Source organism: Pogona vitticeps, chromosome 5 (assembly GCF_051106095.1).
Source record: "Pogona vitticeps strain Pit_001003342236 chromosome 5, PviZW2.1, whole genome shotgun sequence".
In the NCBI taxonomy this organism is placed as follows: Eukaryota; Metazoa; Chordata; class Lepidosauria; order Squamata; family Agamidae; genus Pogona; species Pogona vitticeps.
The window spans coordinates 43,712,082-43,724,462 of NC_135787.1; the positions used below are offsets into that span (position 1 = coordinate 43,712,082).

The 12,381-nt window shown below is 38.9% G+C and overlaps 1 protein-coding gene across 1 annotated transcript in view; it reads right to left on the minus strand.

The window, feature by feature from the left end:
* IQCM (IQ motif containing M) overlaps positions 1 to 12,381 on the minus strand; it is a 124,425-nt gene that overhangs the window by 85,206 nt on the left and 26,838 nt on the right. The window contains exon 4 of the mRNA XM_078394764.1: positions 7,166 to 7,236. Within this exon, the coding sequence (XP_078250890.1) occupies positions 7,166 to 7,236 (71 nt within the window). The remainder of the gene's footprint in view (positions 1 to 7,165; positions 7,237 to 12,381) is intronic.

Below are 12,381 nucleotides of genomic sequence, written 5' to 3' on the forward strand. Positions count from 1 at the left end.
TTAAATTTCTTGCCTAAACACAGAAAGTGAATGGGATTATTGGATGTCCCAGGACAATGAATGATATAGTTGAGGCAATACTCATAGAGTAGAACCACTCCCATGGTCTTGAATTTGGCTATTTATATGGTAGTGTAACATGGATCAGGGCCAGTAATTACAGTATCATACTAGAACGGCAGAGCTGGATGGGACCCTGTGGATCATTGAGTGAACTCTCAACCTCTGGCTCTGCAGCCAGAGACCTAATAGGGTTACCAGGTCAACACAACCCCATTCCTGGAGATTTCAGGGCCTAAAGCTAGAAGGAGGGGGCAAACCTTTGTGCTGTCAAGGAGGAACCCTTCTCATGTTGCATCTGATATCATACAGCTTGGCCAACAATATATCTAGAAGGAAGGGCAGAATGGCTGAGTGAGGGGCCCAGAATCCAGGTTAAAGGGGCTAACCAGGTTAATATGGCTAGTCTCCAGACTAAGGGACAAAACATTTATTGGCAACCACTTGACTCACTTCCCATACGTCTTGAGGTAAATTAGTCATGTAAATCAGGGAAAGGCAATCTCTGGCTATTTGGACAGTGTTGGGTACAAGCCAACATGGCTAGTAGTCAGAGATGAAAGCATTTCAAAACAACTAGACAGACACAGGTTGCCCAATCCAATGTCTCAGAATAATCAGTGAACAACCTCATATGCTGCCTCTACTAGGTGTGGCTAAAATAGACTTTTCCAGGCTGGGTGACAATCTATCCAGCACTACCCAATCAGTCCTTCCCTGCATCTAAATTAAACAAGAGCCCTGCCTCTCTGCTCTGTGCTTTTTCCTTCTCTATTCTTTCTACTATTAACATCTAAGAGTGAGTTACCAAGACTGTGCCATTTAATGAGAAGAGAACTGGACTATTCTGGAAAACTTGAAGCTGTTCTGCTCTGTGAATCCCCTGTACTTCTGCTCTACAGCTAGAGGAACTTTACCAAAAATTTAAAACTCTGCAACATGAACATGGTACAAAGGGCAGGTGTTTCCCTTTCTATTTAATTCCTGCTTAACATTTTTTCAGCCCTTGTTTTCTGTTTTTGCTGTTCCAAAATCCTAAGAATAATCTGATGCTTTATTAAAATCAGAACTATTAGAACAGTTGCAGCACATTTCAGTTAAACTGCATGACCTCAGTACTTCAGGATGTTAAAGTGAAAATATAAGTGTGGTTTTGCTGAATTATTTTTAAGTATAATAAATCCCTGTTTTACCACTGTCTGTCAAAAGCTCCACTGAAGTCATTCCATGGTTGTTTAATTTCTTCCCTAAGTTAAAGCTTGCATGCTTAAAACTGTAATCCTTGATAGTGTTACATCAGGCAAAGTAGCAAGGCAATAAAGAATGGAGAGAAAGCTGACTGATTTCCATAGCACTTTATTCCTCGGTGACCATTTAATTCAACATTAGTGCTATCTTTCCATAAACTCTCACAATAGTTTAATGCCTTTTTAATTGGGCATTTAGCTTTAATCTTTAGGCACTTATAAACAATTAGGTGCTGGAAGATAGAATTAGCAGCTCCCAGTTTATCTGTATAATTAGAAAAATGAAGAGGGAGGATCTTGTGTCAGTTCAAATCGTAATTATTTGAACTGTTATGGTGTGATCGGTTGATTTGGACAGTTTACATTTCATCAGATAGACAAGTATAGAAGTCAAATACTGTATAAAAGTGAACTAGTCAACATATTGGTTTCCTAAATATGTTGCACATAGGGCTGTATTCATTATTCTTTTGAACAGTGCAAATTAAGGGAAATAACTTCAGGTTTCTTGCAAATATGATGTGAGATCACTGATCCATGAAAAATACATTTTATGTCATGTCACCTTTAACAAATTCTAATAGATATTTATTCTTTTTTTAAAAAACAACAACTGATTGTGAGGACTTAGAGGTCTTTCATCCATTGATCAATGCTTGGGGACCCAAAAGCATTTCACCTCTGTTGTATAATATGTTTTTGCTGTGAAGGATCACTGTTACACATACATTTGTATGCCTTTACATCAGGAAAAAAAATTTAAAATATGATTTTTTTAAAAAAATCTATCTTTGTATCTTTAATGCCAGTTGACAGTTTTAGTATTTATGCTTAGATTTACTTTTTTTATTGCAATGAATTTTTATTTTTAGGTTCAATGCCCCAGAATTTTATCTAGAATGATTATATAGCACAAATCTTCTTGAATAACATTTCATTTAAAAAAATCTATTATGTGAATAATTAGAGGCACCTGTGCACCTTTTTTAATAGATCAAGAGATTTTGAACTGCTTCATCCATCAAGGGTACAATCCTATACATACTTTTTTGAGACTAAACCCCATGGATTAAAATCAGGCATATTGAGTACAGTATATATGTATGGGACTGCATTGTAGATGTTGCATCTGACAGATACACACACAGACACAAATACATCCACATAAGTCATTTAAAATAAATAGTCCTAACCTGCAAAAGATACCATATTTTTGCTCCATAAGACGCACCTCTCCATAAGACGCACCTCTCCATAAGACGCACCAAATTTTTAGGAGAAGAAAACAGGAAAAAATAATCTGTTTTCTTCGCTCCATAAGACGCACAGACTTTCCACCCCCGTTTTGTGGGGGGAAAGTGCGTCTTATAGAGCGAAAAATACGGTAATTCTTTACATTTATCCCTGTCTAACAATCATACCTGCCAGTATGAGTTAGACTCTGAGTGTGTCATGATAGGTGGATGGATCATGCCATATTTGTCCACCTTCACAAGCTTGTATCCAGTAGGATTACCTTCAGAATTGCATATATTATCCAGAGTGCCATGGGTAGGCAAGAATTTGGGTGCACCAGACCTAACTGCATATAGATCAAACCACTCAACATAATTCAGGCAATCAAACCAAGGCTTATTCTGTAATGAAAGGGGCAAAATTTGCACCAATCAATAACAACATTCAAATGTTGTATGGGAAATTCTCCTCTGCTCTTAAGTACATTGATCCATAATCCTTGTACATGAAAAGAAACACCACCCAAAACTGTCTAAGAAAATTTCAACTGAAAATCAATTAAACTAAAAGGATTGAGTGGAAAGAAGTCTCCTCTGTCCATTGGTTTGAACTGAAGATGTCACACAATTTGTGCTCTTGCTTTTGTTCTCATAATAACCAAGATATTTGCCAGAAGAACAGCTGCCAACTTATAGTGGTTCCAATGACAAGCACTTCCTAAAATGATGATTACTTTGTGAGTCTTAGGTGTGGACCCAATAAGTGAATGTCCATATTATTGGAGATCTGGAATTTCTTATATATATTGCTACATTCCCTCAAAAGTAGTTCAACATGAGATCTCTTTATCACATTTACAGCGCAAAGCAATTTAAGGCAACATCGCCTTGCACAGGAAGCTTCCAAGAGAGAGGAATATGTCATGGGAAAAGTAAAAGCAATCAGGATCCTGTCTCTGACCTCTATATGTCAAGGAACAAATACTGTATTAATACCACCTACGAAGGAGGCCCAAACTTCTTGCCTCAGGCCACTGCGAAGGTGGAAGGACACTGGATGAATGAATGTGCCATTTTCCTTTCCCAAGCCTCTCCATATGTTGCTGAATATCCACTGTTGGGGCAGCAACACCAGAAATTGCTCCTACTTCCATATCTGTGCTGTGGAATCCTCAGGGGAACTGGCTTGGCCATTGAATGAAACAGGACGCTGGGCAACAGAGCTAGTGCCAAAAGGCCCCATAGTAAGGCACATAGTGAGTCCCAAGGGGGCCACATTCGTGCAGGGGGAGCACTGGAAAGAGCCCTCTGGAGCTGCTTCCTTCTCTTTGCCATTCTTTATTGCAGCTTGCATATTCAACAATACTTTGCTGTAATCCAGACAACAAGAATGGCAGGAAGCAGGAGCAAAAATGCCACTGCTCGCTTGATTGTTCCTTCTGTATGAGGTGAGCAAACAAATGGGTTGCAGTGATGAGGAAGTGCAGCAGTTCGCAACAATGGTAGACTTACTGTAAGGGGCCATTCCATTTATGCCTCAAAGCTTTCCCAAACCTGGAAAGGGGGCTGATGGATGTTTGGTTACATTCTTATTTATCATTCATCTTAGCAGACAAACCATATGAATATAATATACGAACTAGACCCCCAACTCATAAACTGGATTCAGGTTATACAATATTGATGATGAATGATGATGTCTGGCTTAGGCTATTAATTTCACTGAATTAATTTTAAACCAGGTGATTAATTTAGAATAGAGCCTTTTGTTGTTGTTCTCCCACATGAAATATCCTTAACTGCACCAGTCAGCTGTACTTTTTTTAAGCAAGGGGTGCTGTATCAAAGGTAAATCTTGTTTGTTTATTCTTTGCAAAATGTACCAGACAGACAGAACAGAGAAAAATAAAGCTTCTGAAAGATCACTCACAAAGGTTTGCTTTTCAGGGTTGATATTACAAGCAATTAGCGTGACATTTAATAAATGACATTTCTAAGAACTGTGAGAGCTGACTTAACAGGCAAACAGAACAACCTTGTTTTGTTTTTTAAAGGCAGTTGCATTGTAGCACATTTTATGCAAAACGTCTGTGCCAACTCATGTTTAAAACATTTATGTGCACGAAATATTTGGAATAAACAGCCTTTGTATACATCCCAATTGCTCTGCTCTCTACTCAGTGGAAGTGCTGAAGACATGACTTGACATAAAACAGGAAGTGGATTTGCATATCCAGATTAATTTGCATGCATATATTGGGAATAATGAGCTCCTTGAGTCACAATAAATTGGATGTTGATCCCATTAATGTGTTTTTTCAAAGCATAACTTTATGAGATAATGGCAATAAGATATATGTCATTGTGCTTTTTGATGCCCAGGGTGGTGTAGTGGATTGAGTGATGGACTAGGACTCAGGAGGCCTGGGTTTGAATCCCCACTCAGCCATGGAAATTCACCGAATATAGGCGTGGAACTGGTAGAACCACTCCTTAAATATTTCCCTTACCTTTAAAGCCCTTTTAGAGTCAAACTAACATAATGTTTTTACATATAGGAAATACATGTGAAATTGGCAATACATACAGTGGACAGTCGAGAACTGAAAAATCATGGTATCAGTAGAAGCAATGTAGGTTTGGTGATGTCCTAGATTTGTTGATATTCACCTAACCAATATACACCGTATGTACCAATATTATTGTTCATATTCTGCACCAAGAAGGTCAGAAACCAGCATGATTCTGGTCCTGTGACTGTCCTACAAAACTACAATTTATTTTCCAGCTCAGGCTCATTATAAATGTGAAGCCATCTCACAATAAGGTGATAAGAGTCTCCTAAGTCTAGAATGCATTTTCCCGTTCATAGTATTACATTTACAAATATATAGTATTATGTAAATGTAATACTATGAGTGAGTAAATACATTCTAGACTTAGGTTGCTCTGTGTGTGTGTATGTGTGTGACATAAAAACTCAGTAGTGAGGTATAATCTAAATTGTATGGAGTAAATAAAGCCATCACCTAGATACATCATCATCATCATCATCATCTTAGAACTGCAGAACTAGCAGAACTGGAAAGGACCCTATGGATCATCAAGTCCATTCCCTAGCAAGGAGGCACAGTGAGGAATTGAACTCCCAACCTTTTGGCTTTGCAGCCAGAGACCTAAACCACTGAAATGGGACTATGTCCCAGTGGATGCAATATATATTACTGAGTACTGAGCAGACATGCATAGGATTGTACTGTCTTTTGGCCTAGCTGAGATACCACCAAGAAGTAGCATGAGGCAAGTAGCTGCCAGTATGTGAACAAAATCTTCCATGTGAGCACCTAATTGCAGGGCTCAGTTTGTGAGACTCCATCCACTCAGAAAAGGAAGATGACTGTGTGACTCAGGTCTCCTTCCAACTGGGTGTTCATTTATGAATGCTTACATAGGAGGATGGTAAAACCCAGTATGACTCCGCCACAATGCTCTTTCAACTCCACTTCCCATTGAGTGTCTATGAAGAACCTATCATTTTCTGTGACTGAATACCAAAATCACCATCACATTATACACACATAACCTTTAAACCCTTCTATCCAAACTATACCCTTGTGAATGAATGAATGAATGCTTTATCATGGTCAAAGACCAGTAAAACCAAATCAATATAAAATACATACATATAATTGTAGTTTCGTAAAATCTGGCAGAGTTAGAAAATTTTCCATTGAAACATGATAAAAGAACCCCTACTTTCCAGTTAATAACAACGTATATCCTTAGTATAAGTAAATACACTTGTGGGAGATGCTAGAGATCTGCTCACTGGCTCTTTGTAGCATTGAATGACAGGTAAAAACACAGGCCCTTCAGAGTCTTTCAAACTGTAGGATGGGGGTGGGGAGGTTAAAACAAACATAGCAAAAGTAATTTTGAACATCTGTCAATGACAATTCATGATATAACCCATATGCAATGCAACTCTTACTTGGTCATGATTGGATAGAAGTAAAGCTTAGCTGAACTTATTTTTTATATAAATTCAAATTTTTATAATGCAAGCCTGAAGAAAATGCATGTTTTATAAATACTATTAAAACTCTATTTTATGATTTACAAGCAAAATCTGGTTAATTTATGAATAGTATATTTTTCATACTCTTATGCTATGATGGTATATAAGAGATATATTACATTTTGTGATGGAAACAGACTTTTCTCCTAAAGTGTCAACATGTATAATGAGTAGAGATGGGCATGAACTGGTTGTTGGGCAGTTCGTGCCAGTATACATATTTTTTGGCAGACCAGATATCTGGCACTTCCCAGCCCCACGTCCTCCAGTGAGAACCCACTCAGAGGCAGCACCGGGGGGGGGGGGGGGAGAGCAGGGAGGCTGAGGTGCCAAATACTTGTTTTCCTAAAAAACACATCGGCATGAACCATCAAATCAATGGTTCATGCCTATCTCTAATAATGAGGGGAAAGATCTAGTTCACAAAAAATAAATCCCTTCTGCTGTTAGAAATATTCTTAAATTGATTAAGAAAGTGTACTAATTTTTATTTTAGTGGCAGTTATTTACAATAGATATAACTATTAAAAATAATAAGGATTTACCCTGATGATTTTTCATAAACCAGGCATTCTTATTCTCTTTGCTTGTGGACAATCCAAGTAAATTGTTACTGCTGTATTTTAAAAAGTACAAAACAGACATCCATTATTTCTTTCTCATTTTTATTATTTTTCTACTTCGGTAACTAATGTACACTGTCAAAAAAATAAAGAAATACGGCCATGTATTCTGGAGAAATAGTGGCACAAAATATATAATTTTTATGTACTCCCCAAATTGATGCATTTTGTGAACAGTAAGGAGTCATTTGAAAAAGCCAGTACCCTGCAACCACGTCCAGTAGTCTAATGGGACTGAAAAGCAGGCCATTCGTTTTGCAAGGAAAAGAAAAATGAAATAAAGTTCACGTTGCTTTTTTTTCTGAAACAGGCTGCTTTTTGGAAGCTGAACTGCGGCTTATGCAAGGAAATAAAGAAGACAACCTGCCCATTCTTCATTGCACAAGCTATCTGTTAATGCAGATAACTTTGCAAGATGGAAAGCTGTCTGATCTGTCTTTGACACTGCCTTCTGTAAAAGTGGGTGGAATTGGGCTAAACCCCATAACTACCATGATGCCAATCTGCTTTGTGATCTGTTCCAGAAACAGCACATCAACACTTTCTCATTTGCTTAGGATTCAAGGCAAAAGCCAGGGTTGAAACATGGCAGCAACTTCACATGAAAATGCTTTCTGATTAAGGGCAAGGGAAGCTAAATGTCAAAGCAAATGCACATGTTTTCATGAAAGATTAATTTTTCCCTCAGAATTTCCTGCTAGTGAAGTTTGAGAGGAGTCATGCAGGGCATATTGAGGAAGAAAAAAAGAGGCAGGGGGACAATCTGGTTCATTTAAGACCTTGGTTTTGAGAGACTCACACTTCTACAGAACAAGCTTCAAAGTTATAATTTTTTTTACAATAATCATTCCATACACAATTAACACAACCCAGCCAAAGTTAAATCCCACTGATTTCAATGAAATCTTTCAGTCTATTTAAATCTGTCCTGTTTGATTAACTGAAATGAAATGCTTCATACACCAACTTTAAATTTTTTTGGGTTGTCTTTTATCTACTGACTAATTGGTGGCAGCTGGGGAGAAATTCTGAAAGCATTGGCTTGGTTTAAATTTGAGTTTCCCCATTCCAAATTCTCCCCTTCACGGATTGCTGCCTTGTTGTGGTGAAGGGGCTAGAGTAATTGAGAGAAGCTATGGGCTATGCCATGCAGGGACACCCAAGACTGACAGGTCATGGTGGAGAGTTCTGACTAAACGCAATCCACCGGGAGTAGGAACTGACAAGCCACTCCAATATCTTTGCCAAGAAAACTCCATGCACAGAAACAAAAGGTTCAAAGATATGACACTGGAAGATGAGCTTCTCAGGTTGGAAGGCATCCAACATGCTAATGAGGAAAAGCGGAGGACAAGTACAAGTAGCTCCAGAGCTAATGAAGTGGTTTGGCCATAGCCAAAAGGATGCTCAGCTGTGGACATGCGTGGAACTGAAAGGAAAGTTTGATGCTGCAAAGAAAAATACTGCATAGGAACCTGGAATGTAAGATCTATGAACCTTGGTGAGATGGACATGGTCAAACAGGAGATGGCAAGAATGAACATAGATATCCTGGGTGTCAGTGAACTAAAATGGACGAGAAGGGGCAAATTCAATTAAGACGATGATCATATCTACTTTTGTAGGCAAGAATACCGTAGAAGAAATGGAGTAGCCCTCATAGTCAACAAAAGAGTGGGAAAAGCTATACTGGGATACAATCTCAAAAATGATACAATGATTTCAATATGAATCCAAGGCAGACCTTTCAACATGACAGTAATCCAAGTTTATGCACCAACCACCGATGCTGAAGAGGCTGAAATTGACCATTTCTATGAAGATTTACAACACCTTGTAGAACAGACACCAAAGAAAGATGTTCTTCTCATTATAGCGGATTGGAATGCTAAAGTAGGGAGTCGAGAGATAAAAGGAACAACAGGAAAGTTTGGCCTTGGAATTCAAAGATCTGAATGTCACAGACAACCCAGATAGTGTGGTTGCTGATCTTGAGCCAGACATCCTGGAGAATGAAGCCAAGTGGGCCATAGAAAGCATGGCTAACAACAAGGCCAGTGGAGAAGATAGCATTCCAGTCAAACTATTTAAAATCTTAAAAGATGATTCTGTTACTCAATATGCTAGCAAGTCTGGAAAACTCAGGAATGGCCAGAGGATTGGAAAAGATCAATCTATATCCTAATCCCAAAGAAAGGCAATGAGAAAGAATACTACTGTACAATTGCACTCATTTCACACTCTAGCAAGGTTATGCTCTAAATCTTCAAAGGCAGGCTTCAGCAATATGTGGACTGAGAACTCCCAGAAGTACAAGCTGGATTCTGAAGGGGCAGAGGAACTAGAGACCAAATTGCTAACATGCACTGGATTATGGAGAAAGCCAGAGAGTTCCAGAAAAACATCTACTTCTGTTTCATTGACTACGCAAAAGCCTTTGACTGTGTGGACCACAGCAAACTATGGCAAGTCCTTAAAGAAATGGGAGTGCCTGATCACCTTATCTATCTCCTGAGAAATCTATATGTGGGACAAGAAGCAACAGTTAGAACTGGATATGGAACAACTGATTGGTTGAAAACTGGGAAAGGAATACGACAAGGTTGTATATTGTCCCCCTGCTTATTTAACTTATATGCAGAACAAATCATGCAAAAAGCTGGAATTAAGACTTCTGGAAGAAATATCAGTAACCTCAGATATGCAGATGATACCTCTCTGATGGCAGAAAGTGAGGAGGAATAAAAGAGCCTCGTAATAAGGTGAAAGAGGAGAGTGCAAAAATTGGTCTAAAGCTCAACATTTTAAAAAAACTAAGATCATGACCACTGGTCCCATCACCTCCTGGCAAATTGAAGGGGAACATATGGAGGTAGTGACATATTTTACTTTCCTGGGCTCCATGATCACTGCAGAGGGTGACAGCAACCACAAAATTAAAAGACGCCTGCTTCTTCGGAGGAAAGCAATGACAAACCTAGACAGCATCTTAAAATGCAGAGACATCACCTTGCTGACAAAGGTCCGCTTAGTCTAAGCTATGGTTTTTCCAGTACTGATGTATGGAAGGGAGAGCTGGACCATAAAGAAGGCTGACCTCCAAAGAATTGTTGCTTTTGAATTGTGGTGCTGGAGGAGACCCTTGAGAGTCCCCTGGGCTGCAATGAGAACAAATCTATCCATTCTAAAGGAAATCAACCCTGAGTGCTCACTGGAAGGACAGATCCTGAAGCTGAGGCTCCAATACTTTGGCCATCTCATGAGAAGAGAAGACTCCCTGGAAAAGACCCTGATGTTGGGAAACTGTGAAGGCAAGAGGAGAAGAGGACGACAGAGGATGAGATGGTTGGACAATGTCATCGAAGCTACCAACATGAATTTGACCATACTCTGGGAGGCAGTGGAAGACAGGAGGGCCTGGCATGCTCCGGTCCATGGGGTCATGAAGAGTCACGACTTGATGACTTAACAACAAAATTCCAAATTCTGGCAGCAAACCACTATAAGACATTTAAAGTAAGCAACATGATTTCTTTCAACACTTGTTCCTCCAGGATCTACTGCCAAATTCAACATTTATAGTGGCCCATCTTTTGTGCAGAGTCTCACAATACAGCTGGACTTTGACTCCCTTTTTCTCTTACCTCCAGCCATACTAGCTGGGTCCTAAGGAAACTGACTGGCTAAATTTTCCCTATTCTTGACCTGTTCTCGACTGGCAGAGCAAAAGAACGAAGGGTAAGAGAGATGTCCTTCCTGTGAGGAAGAAACATTAAAATTCACAGGAAGCTGAAAGAAGCAGGTATCTTCCTTCCACAGATAGGCCTATTCCACATATAAAATATAAAAATTATAAAAAGCATCCATAAAAATAAAATGGATGTCAGCACCAGCATACACACTTTCCCAATAGTTTTTCCAGGTCCTTTCATTTAGAGTTTACCTTCTTAGCCCTAATGTTAATTTGAATGGTCCCATATATAAATGCCATGCATATATAACTTCCTCCACATAGAAAATTAGATTGTCAAGGGAAGCTTTAAATAATATGAACTAATAAAAGAATGAGTATTGTAAGATTGTTGTCTGGAGCCATGATAATTCAGTTCTTGAATTTATGCAACTGATGAGCATGCTGTAGGAAACAAATTGCTACCAGGATACTTATTGTATCTCTGAATATTTCTCTCACACACCCCCACATCTTCAACTGTTTTATACTGATTATGTCTCTTTTAGAAAAATCTAATGATGTTGGTCAGGCACTTGTTAGTACATCAGATGGCTATGAGTGTCTTGTGAATAAAAACTTTTTGTCACTGTGCTCAGTAACTTTGCTTACAACAATTTGTGCATTTAACGTTTGTTATAGGCAGTGCCTAGTAGAAATCACAGTCAAAATAACTGGAAGAACAACATCTTTTAAAACTCTCACAGTTTAAACATTCACGTTATTGTGCTGTCATTAAGAGGTCTAAGAGATATCTATCATTTTCAGGTTGGCAGAATTTGGGAAATTACAATGGCTATTTATGACAAGCACTATCAGGTGTGAGGGCAATTTGGCTGTGACATCATGACCCCATTGACCACCATGGTTGAGTCAGCTGATCTGGCTGGCTAGACGAATGTGCCTCTCCTCTCTCACCGCTCCACGGACATCTCTCCCAAAGCTGCACATTCCGTGGAAGAGGATAACCATCCCAAAGAGAAGAATTGTAATGTTTTTTGATCAAAGATATAGGATAACTACCCTGTTGGGAACGGTAGTGAGAGAGGGTATCAAGGTCCATCTGTAGGGTGATCAAGCTTCCAACAGTTATCACTGAACATATATATACACACACACACACACACACATACACACACATATATATAAATATATATAAATAAACTGGCTCATAACTGGAACAGGGGATGCCTCACCCCAAAGTTTGGAGTTGTCCACTTATCCAGTTATGGACATTTAATATTCTGAAGCAGGGACATTTGGAGCAGGTTTTAAACAGAAGATTCAAATAGCAATAGTTCTTATGTGTGTTTACTCCAAAGTAAGACCCATTGAGTTCAATGGGGCTTTTTCTTTGGAAAGTTTGGCATCCCCTGTTCCAGTTATGAGCCACCCATATATAAAAGTC